Source organism: Pseudorasbora parva, chromosome 18 (genome assembly GCF_024679245.1).
Source record: "Pseudorasbora parva isolate DD20220531a chromosome 18, ASM2467924v1, whole genome shotgun sequence".
Classification (NCBI taxonomy): Eukaryota; Metazoa; Chordata; class Actinopteri; order Cypriniformes; family Gobionidae; genus Pseudorasbora; species Pseudorasbora parva.
This window is the reverse complement of record NC_090189.1, coordinates 22,687,439-22,701,907: the sequence shown is the minus strand read 5'-3', so window position 1 is coordinate 22,701,907 and position 14,469 is coordinate 22,687,439. Positions and strand designations below refer to the sequence as shown.

At 36.7% G+C, this 14,469-nt stretch overlaps 1 protein-coding gene across 1 annotated transcript in view; it reads right to left on the bottom strand.

Annotated features, from left to right (window-relative positions):
• dixdc1b (DIX domain containing 1b) overlaps positions 1–13,815 on the bottom strand; it is a 35,298-nt gene extending 21,483 nt beyond the window's left edge. Inside the window, exons 1-5 of the mRNA XM_067423645.1 lie at positions 13,597–13,815; positions 7,911–8,040; positions 7,695–7,820; positions 7,371–7,620; positions 4,961–5,080 (exon numbers count right to left, since the gene is read on the bottom strand). Of these exons, the coding sequence (XP_067279746.1) occupies positions 4,961–5,080; positions 7,371–7,620; positions 7,695–7,820; positions 7,911–8,040; positions 13,597–13,656 (686 nt within the window). The 5' untranslated portion in view covers positions 13,657–13,815. The remainder of the gene's footprint in view (positions 1–4,960; positions 5,081–7,370; positions 7,621–7,694; positions 7,821–7,910; positions 8,041–13,596) is intronic.
• Between the last annotated feature and the right edge of the window lie 654 nt (positions 13,816–14,469).

The following is a 14,469-nucleotide window of genomic DNA, read 5'->3' as shown; positions in this document are numbered from 1 at the left end:
ACATATTTAGGGTGACACTATCGATTTAAAACATCCCAGAAATGTACTGACAAGATTCTTACCATTTGATTTGCTTGGCTCCCATTTTGGCACTAGAGTTTCTAGCCCTCTGCACTACGTTTATTCATCAGCAGAACATCAGAAAGTCTAGGAATCAGCATCGTTCTTACAGACAACTTCTTTAGACTCCTGGCTCAGCACACAGCATCTACAGCGTTACCACTCGTTTGCTAACTTGCTCCTCTTTATCACCATGCTTGAAATTGACAGCGGTTCTCATCCAAGAGTTCAAAGCCTCTTCAGATGCAGCCGACGTTGTCCATATGGAAATCCTGTTTTCAATCTGTCTACAGTGACAGGAGAGAGAGGCACTGCTCTGTCACCAAGGTAGCTACATCCTGCCCCCTCCTCTTCTTCCCTGTCTGGCTGTGAGTTGGGCTAATTATTCCTCTTCTCAGTTCAACCTGTTCATTGGAGACTGCTTCACTCAGTAAAGCTCTCCATCGCTGAGATCTGCATGTCCCTGTCTAGTTCCCGTACTCTCTCCCTCACTAGCTCCTCTTTTTCTGTGCAAAGATGTCAGACTCAGCCCGGCCTTCCTCTGTTTACCCTCCCCCAAGCCCTCCCTCTATCTCGCCTTCTCTTTCTCTGCCCTGCCTCTCTCCCCATCTGTTAGAATCGGTATTTTGATGGAGGGGAGCTGGTACAGGGACTGTCTGGCTTGTAGATGGGCACAGATCTGCTCTGGACAGTTTTCACTTCTGATTTAACAAGACATTCAGGTGTAACTTGTCTTTCACGGAGAGCATACTAACTAGGTTTTATATACATAAATTTTTTCAAAAGTTTAGGGTTGGTAACAATTTTTAAAAGAAGTTTTAAGCTCACCAAAGCTGCATTTTTTGATCAAAACTACAGTGAAATATGTAATTTATTCCTGTGGTGTTTAGCATCATTAAGTTCTTTCCCAGAGGGTGGGAATTACTTTTTGCCCATAATATCTAATACTATTTAAGTAAAGCAATTAGTATGTGCACTTAAACATTTCTTATGCAATGTTTTACTTGAATATATGAAATCTTATAGTGTATTATTCATTGACTGGGCTGCTGGTGGATTTTGTAACTGATTCAAAAGAGAGCAGACACAGTTGGCCAGATCTTGGCTAATTTTTCAGCCTAGCTGATATATCCATCTGTCACACTCACAACATTTCCACTGTACTATTTAATTAAGAGTTAAGTGAACGGAATATCGTAGGGACATAGTGAAATCCAAACCTGAACTAGTGTCACTCACATGCCTCATTGTCAAGAGTCTGCACCATGTCTCTGACAGAACAAATCTAAAATGATCTCTGCGGAAATCAATAAAGACGAACAACAGATGCGCAAAGCATGCAAAAAGCTGTCAATAATGGGGAAAATACTGTTGCGTACCAAAAGATTTCAGAAGTATCAGAAATACCAATGTGATATAAGAAAGTGGTAATAAGCTGATGTAAATAACTGTAGTTAGATTTTTAATTATCATCCTTACAAATTGTCAGTTTATTTATCCCCGTTGGGAAAGTACATTTGCTTTGTCTTGTTTCTGATTGCTTTGGGAATAAAAGATAGTTTGGATCTGTTTTCATGCATCTGGGAACAAAATAATGTCGTCCAGATGGCAGTAGTTCAAAAGCATAATGTAAGGGATGCCTCTTATCATGCACAATAATGTTGGCTTTATTCAACTCTCTCTCTCTCTCTCTCTCTCTCTCTCTCTCTCTCTCTCTCTCTCTCTCTCTCTCTCATATATTATAAATAAGGGTCAATTACGAAGTTTATAAAAGCATTTGAGTTATAACAACTGTTAATAGCTATCTACTAGCTTGCACGGCAGTGAACTAGTCAGATTATTCAAGATTTGACTGATCAAGTGCCTCTTAACTTCAGCAAGTCACTGACCTGACAATGTCCTAGAATAGTTTCTTACATAACATTCATCTTATGTAAATACATTTAAAGGGGTCATGAACTGCTTGTTTTATTTTTATTATTATTATTTTAATTCCTGAGGTGCACTCATATAGTATGATTTTTACATCAAAAATTCACATAATTCACATAATTAGAAATAAATTAGAAATAAAATATTCTGTACCCCGATTTTAATCCTCTGATTTGAACACTGTTTGAAGGGGCGTTGTCCGCTGTGGGACTTCAGTGTAAACGACCACTTCTGTGATTGGCTAACACCTTTGCATATGATATAAATATTACATATGCAACTCTCTCAAACTTTTAATATGTTTTACTATAAAGTTGTCGACATTACCTAAGCGTGATTTTAACATTTTGTTTGGATCTACTCCCGATTCTAAATTCTATTGGGTTTTTCTTGAGGGAACCAGTATTATGATAACTCGTGGTTTGCCTACAAAGTGACATCACACCTGCACCACTCTATTCCGTCACTGATAAACTCTCACTGTGTGATTGACAGCTACAGCGATTATAAAGGGATCGCTTTCTGTATATAACTTAATCACAATTTAAATAACAGATTATTTTCATCCTATTAAGAGAAACAATGTAAAGTTGAACATTAAGTCACTGGCTTGATTTACTGACGCTTAGACAAAGAACATCTGACTGTAAATGAATCATTACATATCAGAAATCACTGATCACAGGTATTAGAATTAACACAGTTACATGTTTTGGCAACACCGTCGGGTCTATATCAAATTAAATTTGTTCTTCAATTCATGACCCCTTTAAAGAAATCTGCAAAAGCATAATGACTAAGCGTACAAATGATTTTCTTTTGGTGTTCTTTTGGATAATCAGGTACTGAATCATCTCCTCCAGCCAAAAGTCTCACATAAAAGGACAGTCACACATTTTATGGTTTTCAGTGGCAGATCATAATGATGCCTTAGAAAAAGCCAACAGGCAGCAACATTTCAGGCTTTATAAAACAAGCAGTGAGAAAATCCTCGTGACAACCTCCTCCAGCCTATCTATGTGTTCTTCTCTCATAAAAGCAGAGAGAATAAAGAGGAGGGGTTGTGATAACATGTTTTTGTGCATTTTGTAACTAAGAGATCTGGTGAAAACTGATGACACTGATTGGTTCCAAGAGGTCTTTTGCAAAACTGAAGCAAATGATTCTCAGCTGAATGTATTCTCAATTTACAAGCTTATATCTAAATCAGCACCTTATTGGCTATTTATCTGCATTTTTTTGTTCAAATGTTGATTTTGATTAAATGTTTTTAATCAATCTTAAAGGGTTACTTCAGCGATTAGCATATGGCTTTGTATCAGTAGAAACCCTGGAGTATATCCGAATGATTGTGCTTTCCCCCCTCATATCCCCCTAAGACAAGAGATTTATGCATTTTATTTCTGGAAAAATTCCTCCTATGATGCAAATTGACGATATTTGCATCATAGGAGGAATGTTTGGAATAAGGCTAAAGACTACAGCCAGCAGAGGGAGCCATTTCCGCATGTTTTCACCTCACACATGAGGGATGGAGATCACACTCACAGCTCAGCTCAGCTGCAGGCACTCATTTAAACGGAGCTATGGAGAGCAATGTAAGTCTTTTAACTTCTCAAATTAATTTCTATGAAAGTTAAGCTTCCAAAGGCATGAACTGAAACGCGCCAGACTAAACTCGCGTTGTGAATGTATGCCGCGAGTGTAGTCGCAATTACCTCAGCTCTAATCACTCCTGCAGTTAGTGCTCAGTGCTGTGAGACTCGTGCGGTGACTCACTCATTATATTGAACACACACGTTCAGTTTTTAATTTTAGAGTCTTCTCTAACTCAGTCACAGTAATGAAGTTGGTGGTGTTGGGAATGGCCTCACAGGGCAGCGAAGCATTCTGGGAATTGTAGTCTTTCATCCCCATGGGACAAAAATACATTTTCTGTCTTTTCTCAGTCTAGAAGGCACCAAATTCAAAAATAATTTCACATTTCTACTGCACTGATGACCCAGTTTAAATACAGATTCATCTTCCCAGCGCTGAAGTACCCCTTTAAATATCAACATTGAATATCTCATTTGTAATTACCTTATTTTTTTTAGTACTTTCAACTATATTAATGTTACTCACAGCTTATTAATGTACACCTTTATTAACCTTCACCAAAGAACCTTGGTTCCAACAATGTTTGAAAGAAACTAAAAGTGGAGTTCCCTTCTATATGTTTGTTCAAACTATTAGTTAATTCAGTGTAAAGTAGGGCTGTCAATGTTAACACGCTAACGCAAGCAATTAATGTTTCCAGTTTAACACGTTAAAAATATTTAACGCAATTAACACAGCATCCATTTTGTCACCCTTTGGTTTAGCTGGATCACGCTCTTATTCATGCAAATGCTTTTAAACCATTTAAGTGCGAAAAGACCAAAAGAGAACGTAAATGTCTATAAAAATGGAAACAGAGAAAAGAGAAAAAGAGAGAAAATTACTCACTGCACTTGAATAAATAACTTTTGTAGCTTTAATAGGGATTAATCTATATTTATTTAGCATTTACTATTTTTAATTTATTTTTAAATGTATTTTATTTAATTAAATTTATTTAACAATTTTTAAAAAAGTATAGCTTTCAATTACAATGTAATGTTGAATGGCTATCATTAATGTTTAAAATTGGGAGGGCAAATAATTTGAATTGAGACATCAGAAGCTATATTAGTATTAGTGATACTGGCCTTCGTTCATAAAACGATGGCATTACAACAAATATTTAAAATATGCTGTTTTTATGTTTTTTTCTACATTAATTTGGAGATTAAATGTGAAATTAGTACATTATAAAATATATTAAAAACTTTAAAAAAAAAAGTTTTAATTGCGATTAATCACAAAAAAAAAAATTCAATCGAGCACTAGTATAAAGTAATATACAGACTAGCTGCATTTTATTTACCCATCAATATTCAGAATTTACCCAGTGGATCTTGCTCCTGTCTCCTCTTCAAATGTTCCCTTCTGTCCCTCATACTGCTGGACCAATGCTCGGACACTCCAGCAGGGGTTCTCACTGTCCTCCTCACCACTGCAGCCACGACTAATAAGAGCAACAACAACAAACCAAAAAATTGCAGAAAAATTAGAATGTGTAAAAAGCGGTTTCAAGGATGGATGATCTTTTCATTTGTAAGCTAAACTGATTGGCATCACTCTCTCAATTATTTTTAACAATTCTGTCTTGTTTCAGGCTTATGTAAATTATTCTTTTTAAAGCTCCAACAAAGCATATTAGAGCTTGATGCCAGAGTTGACAGCAAAGCATAAGTTGAGGATGAAATGTGTTTAAGTAAATCTGATTATCCATATGCTTCCTCTGAACTGGGCTGCAATACCCACAGACAGCAGCAAGAGGGCATCTGTTCAAGAAACAGTGTAGCCTGAAATTATTTTTTATCTCTCATATGACTATCATTCATATGACTTAATTTTTTCTTATAAATGCAAAGGGAGACATTTTTTTAAAAAAGTGCCCTGATTGGTCTTGTCCATGCATTTTCAAGATTCAAAAAGGCTGTGAAAGTATCATAAAAGTATTTGACAAAATGATTATGATTATTTCATACAATGATTATGTATGCAAATGATTGTGCCCCTGTGACGTGACATGCTATCTCAGATTATTCTTTTTCTTCTTTTCTTGATTATATAAATGCTTTTTTTATTGATGATGAGGACGTTTAAAGTAATGGAACTTTCAGGATGTATTAATGATATAAAGACCTCATATATGCCAAAAGATCAAGGAACATTTTATTTATGTCATGACCCCTTTAATAATGTTTGCTGGTGTGCACTTATAATTATATTATAGTATGATTTTTACATCAAATATGGTCATATTTTAGAAATAAAAGGCGATTTTTCTCTTATTTGAACGCTTGAACGAACATGTCTGTTGTGAGACTTCAATGTAAACGCCTACTTCTGTGACTGGCATTGACATGTGGAACTCTCTCGAATTTTACTATCATACTTGCTGATATTAACGAATCGTGAAAAGTGTTTAGGAGACATTTTTAACTTCCTATTGCCCTGATTGGTCTTTTCCATGCATTTACAATGAATAGGGACTAAAACTTTCAAGCTTCAAAAAGGCTGCGAAAGTACCATTAAAGAATTTTTCACAGATAACATTTCACCGGTTTTGTGAACTGAATCACTGAAAAGCTCTGGCTATAGGATGATTTATTCATGAATTGGACATTTTTACTTATATCAAATAAGCATTAAAGGGTTACTTTAGCGATTAGCATATGGCTTTGTATCAGTAGAAACCCTGGAGTATATTCAAATGATTGTGCTTTCCCTCCTCATATCCCCATGAGACAAGAGATTTATGCATTTTATTTCTGGAAAAATTCCTCCTATGATGCAAATTGACAATATTTGCATCATAGGAGGAATGTTTAGCCAAAGGTTAAAGACTACACCCAGCAGAGGGAGCCATTTCTGCATGTTTTGAACCCGCGCATGGGGGATGGGAGATGGGAGATCCCACTCACAGCTCAGCTCAAGGCTGCAGGCACTCATTTAAACGGAGCTATGGCGAGCAATGTAAGTCTTTTAACTTCTTAAATTAATTTCTATGAAAGTTAAGCTTGCAAAGGCATGAACTGAAACGCGCCAGACTGAACTCACGTTGTGAATGTATGCCGCGAGTGTAGTCACGATTACCTCAGCTCTTATTACGAGAGCTCAGCTCATTTATCTGACTCCTGCAGTTAGTGCTCAGTGCTGTGATACTCGCGCGGTGACTCACTCAATAAATTGAACAGACACGTTCAGTATTTAATTGTAGTGTCTTTCCAACTCAGTCACAGTAATCAAGTAGCTGGCTTTGGGAATGGCCTCACAGGGCAGCGAAGCATTCTGGGAATTGTAGTCTTTCATCCCCATGAGACAAAAATACATTTTATGTCTTTTCTCAGTCTAGAAGGCACCAAATTCAAAAATAATTTCACATTTCTACTACATTAATGACCCAGTTTAAATACAGATTCATCTTCCCAGCGCTGAAGTACCCCTTTAAGAAGAGCTAGGGTGGATGTGAAGATTTTCAGTGCATAATGACTTCAATTTTAGCCTCGCATAAAGCTGACAATATAAGGGTAAATGATGACAGAATTTAATTTTGGATAATTATTTATACTTTTAAGCAAAGATAATGAATCTTCTTAAAATAAGAAAGAAATCATGACCAAGCTTCTGCTTAATACTTTTAAGAACAGTTGCTCTAAGGCAGGAGCTCTACTTCAAAGAAATAAAAGTTTACAAAACTTTATTAAATGAGGAGAAGGAGAGAGAGGGCAAAATTAAGCTAAATGTACCTCCATTCTTGTCTTAGATGGAAGACGGAACGGCCAGGGCGTGCGGCATCCTGTCTGGCTGCTGCCAGCGCTGCTGCTGCATTCTGGGCCATGGCCATAGTGGAATGAGGTCTGTGATTGGCCGAGGAGCCAGTGGAACTCCTGCCTGCACTAGCTCCAGCTCTGTGACTGGCTGACGAAGAGGGTTTAAAATGTGCAGCCAAAGCGAGGATGAGCCTCATGGCAGATTTGAGGTTCCCCTCCACAATGTCTTTGAGGACAGAGAGAAAGAAATAAGTAGGTCTATCAGCTTAAGCGTGATTAAGAGCCGGCTTTGTAACTCACCCCTGGCAGACGTCTGTGGCATTCTGATCCGTTTGGACGACACAAACTGCAGAACCTTCTCAACGTTCTGCTTCTTCTCCTGATCGTCCCGTGGCACATAATGAATGCCATCTAGCAGCTCACCAGCTTGCCAAATACATAAAACACATCTCAATACAAAGATCTGCATTGTATTAGAGCCCTGCAATAATTGTGGTATAGCATGTATAGACTTACCCACTATCTCAATGAGGTGTGCTAGGACCACACCATCTCTGAGATCCTGTCGTAGATCACTCACAGGTTTCAGTCCAGGCTTCTTCCTCAGCTGTGCATTAACCCAAGACACATAGGCAGCCAGTTGCTGCTAGAAAGACAAAAATGTTTATACAGGTGAATGCAAACTTGTAAACTTGGTTATAGTCTATAGCTCAAGGGCAGATTGGGCAAGTAATTAAAATAATAATCCATTATTTTCTTTATATTCTTAGCATTTGCTTTTTGCAATGTGTCCAGAACGTTGATGTAATATTGTTCTATTAATGACTCTATGTGCTGTTAAACTGCATGGCTCCCCAGAAAGATTATTATTAGTGCTGATGGTCCTGGTGGAGAAGCTGCACAGGATGTGCCCGTGTTGATACCAACTAGGATACCCGCTGTCAAAAGAAATGTATGCCTCAGTGCTCAAGAAGCACCTACTGTGACAGGCCAGGTCCCTCCCCATTCACCCTGGCCGGTCAGCATCAGCCAGGTTCAACGGCATGGATTAGTCTGACTTGCAGTTTCTCTGCCTGGTCACAAAAGGACAGCTTAACTCCCCACGCTCATGCTTCCTCTTCAGCATATACATGTAGGAACACATAAAGACTGCAGTGAAGTTTGCCGCAGTTCTACCCTTTGGCAAATGTGCTGCACTTTTTTTTTTACAATGCAGAAGAATGTGGGGAGCTTGCAGGAAAAATACAGCAGGTGGAAAAAGCATTTTCTTATGTGAGCTAAATAAGCCCATCAATAACTAAGGAATAGTTCGCTCTAAAAAAAAAAAAAGTGCCATTAACCATTATAATTTTTTTTCTAACGTTCATGAATTTATTTCTTCCACAAAACAAGAAACTCTGAAGGTTTTGCTGGTCACTCTTGCCCATGTAATTACCGTGAATGGAGACTGAAGCTTTCAAGTCCCCAAAATGACACAAAAGACCCATAAAGGTATCATGAAAGTTGTCCATATGACTCGTATCAAGCCTTCTAAAGCCATACAATGGCTTTGTAGGAGAAACAGACCAACATTTATTGACTGATAATATTCCCCACAACTGAGCTGTTATCCAATGGGACAGAAGGCAGTGAGTTGAACTTGAAAACCTCTGTTGAAAGATGTCTTATTCTTCAAAATGTCCCTTTTTTGTTTTTTAAAAAGAATTTGAAGTAAATTAATACAAAAATCGATAAGCAATTTTTTATTTGAATTGTTTTTAGCAAGGTTGCATTAAATCAATAAAAACAAAAGTGTTTAGAAAGAATTTATAATGTTATTTCTATTTCAAATTAATCATGTTCTTTTTAACTTTTTATTAATCAGAGAACCAATAAAAGTTTCCACAAATAATATTGCTGTTTTTATCACTCATTGATAATAATAATAAATGTTCTTGAGTACCAAACCAGGCTGCATTTACTTTACATATTTCTTATTATTTTAATTTTTGTTCCTCCCATGTGGCACAGATCGGATGTAACCTGCAAACATGTAAGCAGGAAAAGAGTACATGGATTCAGACAGTCTCAGAACGGTTTCAGGCCTCATTCATATGTGAAAATTTATCTGATATGAATCAGCTATGTGCATGTCTACTTTGGTCAACAAATATGTCTACCTTGCATTGTTTCACCAGGTATATAGTATAAATGCAGTTCTGTCATGACAACTCATGGAGTGTTTGACATGGTAATGGGTATGCCAGCATTGATATATTTGGTCTTTGTGAAATGGATCTGCTACGCTGCTGCAGAGCAAGTACGGGACTGTATCTGTATTTGCTACTGCCAAAAACTCCACAACACGCTGCTCTGAGCAAGTAAGACATGCGGTACAACATTAAATACATGAATTGCCTGTTGTAGATCTATACAGGTGTGTGTGTGTGTGTGTGTGGGGGGGGGGGGGATCTAAAAGCATGCTGTACTGCTACAGCAAATGTACCAAGTATTTGAAGATTGAGCATGTAAGGCCCCATTGGGCCACTGAATCTGCATTATAGACAACAGCCTTAGTCCTAATGGGTTGTTATCATGGCTATCAAAATCCAGTGTTCTGTATTTTGCGTACGTGAGTTTTTGTTGTAGGTGGCTATTGTAGATGGCTATTGTAGATGGCTATAAAAAAAAAAACTTGTGTACTGTGCTAATTAACTGAGACTTCTTACAGCTCTTACAGGTTGTTGGCCTTGTTTGTTTCGTTGCTTCTATTGCTCTCCCCTTTTTTGTAAGTCGCTTTGGATAAAAGCGTCTGCTAAATGATTAAATGTAATGTCAATGTAAGGTCATTGGCTGGCTACTGATACTACAGGAAGCAATCAGCTGTGCCCTATAGAGAATTATGTTATTGCAAACAGGCATTGCTTTGTATACATCAGACATGGATGACTTTTAAAAGAAGCTGGAAGTCATATAATTACAGATATACCGTAGTCAACAAATCGGAATTGGGCATCAAGACCTACAGTATAAATGCGGTCTTATAATGATTTCGGAAGGATCATGTGACACTTAAGACTGGAGTAATGATGTTGAAAATTCAGCTTTGCCATTACAGTAATAAATTACATTTTAAATAGTCAAATCAACTTTATTTATATAGCACTTTTACAATGACGATTGTTTCAGCTTATTTCAGTTTATCATATAGCGACAATATGGGCAGATCAGTGAAATAGTTGATACAGTTCATTTAGTAATTAGTGATTTTATTTGGATATTAAGTTGAAAACTTAGATCTAAATTTTAGTGTCCCCAACTGAGCAACCCCAAGAGTCCAAAGGCGACAGTGGCATTGAAGCGAAACTCCATCAGGGGCATAATGGAGAAAAATAAACCTTGGGAGAAAACAGGCTCAGTCAGGATACCAGTTCTCCTCTGGCCAATAAACAAACAGTGTATGATTATTATTTTGGCAATCTTACAAGTCAGAAATCATATTAGATCGGAATATTCGAAAAATATCATGCAAGAGACGGGTTTATTGAGGATGAAGTGTCGATTACAAAAAATATAAATATTTGAAGGAACAGAGTCATCGCGCCAGGTTTATTTAGGATGATGTATCGAGTAAACAATTATTAAATATGAATATTCTAATAATCGGAGACATTACACCGGAGATGGTTTATTAAAAAAATTGAATAGAAAATAGTTGCTTTAAACTGTAATACACTGTATTCTGTGTTACTGTTTTATTGATCAAATAAATTGTTTAGAATAAGAGACTTCTTTCAAAAACATTTTTTAAAAAAACCTTATCGACCCCAAACTTTTATATTGTATTTCATAAATGTGTTTATGACCGAAATCGAACAAGCACGAATAGTCACTCCCTGACAAAACACAGTCTACGGTCATTCTGGAAAGCTGTGGGGAAACCTTCCCTAGGCCTCAACCTCCCAACTAACATCTAGTAGTTCACAATCATATGCTAAGTTGATCTGTGTTGTGTCCCGACACGTGTCGTGCACAGTCAAGAAATAATGGACAAATGAGCGTTGCATGTTTTTCACGAGGACCTTTCATGCACCAATTGTGCACAGTAGCGTTTATTGATTTGCCACATGGTGGGCTAAATAACACAATGCAAGCTCTGTCTGTAGCATTTCTGTCTCACTTCAATCTAACATTGGCTCAGAGTGACAGGCATCTCAGGAAGAACAGCTAACACAGACAGCATTCAGCACAGATGCAGTGTAATATGCTGACTCTGCTGTAAAACTGGAAGGTAGCAAGAGTCCTGTGCAGCCAGCTGTACAAATGAGCTGTCTGCTCCCACAGCCACACTACAGATGGATATATCTCCATCAATAGAACTTGCTGCTACGCTGTATTCTCACCTTTTCCTCGAGTCTAGGTGGAACTGAAAAATCTGCAGGGATTGAGACAGCTGGGATTCATAACAAAAAATCAATGTGAAAAGTGCTTGATGGTTTAATGGCTACAGCCGCAGGGCAGGCAGATGTAGAAGCACTCAGTCTTAGGTAACATCAGTAGTGAATATCTGATGATAGTGCACACATAATTACAGAAATGGCATAATATGCCTAACACCACCTCCCACACTTAACACCATTTATACGAGCATGATGATATCGCCACAGGGTTAAAAGGACTTTAACACTTACCGTATTCAGAGTTAGTTTCTGCTCATAGAATTAAGAAATGCATCAATTAAAAGAGTATAATAATTTTTTTCTAATAAAAATCTAAACTAATCCAGCTGTCTAGACTGTCATGTGTAAAATATATCAGAGAAAGGAAAGCAGACAGGTGACTACATGTCTGCATAATGACAGATTACATGTCTGCATAATGACAGACACAAAGTAGCATGCTGCCCAAAAATACTGCCAATGTTAGAAGCACATAAAAAAAAAATTAAAAAAATAAACTATTGCATTAGTAAGACTTCACATCCCATTTTTGACAGCCACTTATAGACTTTTACTGACATTTTAATGCTAAAACTACCGTAATTATCACTTTTATTGTGGAAACTCTGGCATTTATGGCATAATTCATCCTTTCCTGTTTCAATGTTCATAATTGTTGATATTTAAAACATTATTTTCATGCAAGCATTATTCATGCAATTGTAATTCAAGTGCAAAAAAATTATATTTATATCTCTGTGTCTCTACAGTAAATGCAATATTAATAGGATTGTGTGTCCCACTGTTAAACAGATGTCAAGATTATCCTTCACTCTGAAAGTCTTATGGACTGTTACTGCGAAACTACTTAAATTAGCACTTTTATTGTACAAACTGTGATCTATATGGCATAACTTAGCTAGCTGTTAACTTTTTATTTTCATTCATTTAATTTTTCAATATTTATTTCATATGTAAAACATTATTTTTAACATTACTTATTGTAATGTGTTATTGTAATGCATGTGTAAGTGCATGTATCAATGATATCACATAATATACATATATTTACAACAATGTGGCATTGAACAGTCTCTTTAAATGAAAGATTAATGGGATTGTGTCTCCCATTGTTTAACAGCTGTCAAGACTGTCCTGCTCTCAGTTTAAACGTCTTATGGACTGTAACTGTCAAAACTTACTGAAACTATCACTTTTGTTGTGTAAACTGTTTATATATATATATATATATATATATATATATATATATATATATATATATATATATATATATATATATATATATATATATATATATATATATATTACTGTTTTATTTATCATTTAAAGTTTCATATCATAATTTCATAAGTAAAACATTTTAAAGCTTTATTTTTTTGCAAATGTAATTCCCATGAAAATGCATGCATGTATAATATATAAATATCTATACATAATATATGTTGGGTGATTTAAACAGGCTATACATGCATTGCAGGCTATATGCAGCTTCAGCGCAGTGTAAATATAGCACAATATTTGTATTATAAGCATTAAATACTAACGCAAAAAGCTGCTATCTGTTGTTCTACAGTAAAAGCTCACACAAGGCGTAAACAATGCCGTCACACTCTTCGGAGTTTCGTGCGTAAAACGCCTAATAAAGTTGAGACAGCTACTGTCTGTGTTTTAACTTTTCATTGAGCCTCGACTTATCAGAATCTAAACGAGCAAATGAAACGGATGCACGTGTAAACAGGCATGAGGGGTTTTGAGTTCAGTACCTCATTAGGACCCTCCTGCAGCACGTCAAGCAGATTTCCTTTAGACAGGGATGCGATCATTCTTCTGACTTCTCATCAAGGTGAGAAAGCGCGAGTGGGAAATGTTAACGTCCTTAGTCAGCGAGAGCGTGTTGGCCGCATATCGGAGGAAATGGGGTAAACAAAGGAAACTACAGAAAACACCTCAACCAAGGCAATGGCCATATGTGCCACCCCGTTAGTTCGACGAGGCTGAATCCAGCTTCTTATTCGCAGCTTCTTATTGACGCTATCCGGTCCACCTTAAAAGACGCGACGCTTCCGCGTCTTTGGTTTCTTATTCACGCTCATTTTAGGGACCGTGCGGTTTTTCTCTTTTTCACGTTTTTTAAGGGATTGTGTTGCTTTTGTGTCCATTTTCAGAATAAAAGAATAATTGTTAGCGAAGATTGACTGTAAACATATACATTGCACATACAATATAATTACAATAGCCTATGCTCTTGCTATCAGCTCAATTTAGGGACCATGCATTTGTTTTTTCTCTTATTCACTTTTAGGGGCCTTGATACTATAGTGTCTATTTTCAGAAAATAATAATAAACCATTTTAAAAGGTAATTACTGAAATATCAGTGAAAATGACTGTAAAAATATAAATGTTCATACAATATAATTACATTTCAATTATTGCACTCGAATGCTTTAAATACATTAATAAATCAATAAAAGGTAAGGTAACTAGAGATTAATGCCAGCTCCAGCTTGGATCAAGCCTCCGAAGACTTCAGATGAGCCAACACCAGATGACACCTACCCCTGCAAGCTCTCCAGAACATCGAATATGGATGAAATACAAAATGTATAATCATGTTATCATTGCTTTAAAATGCGA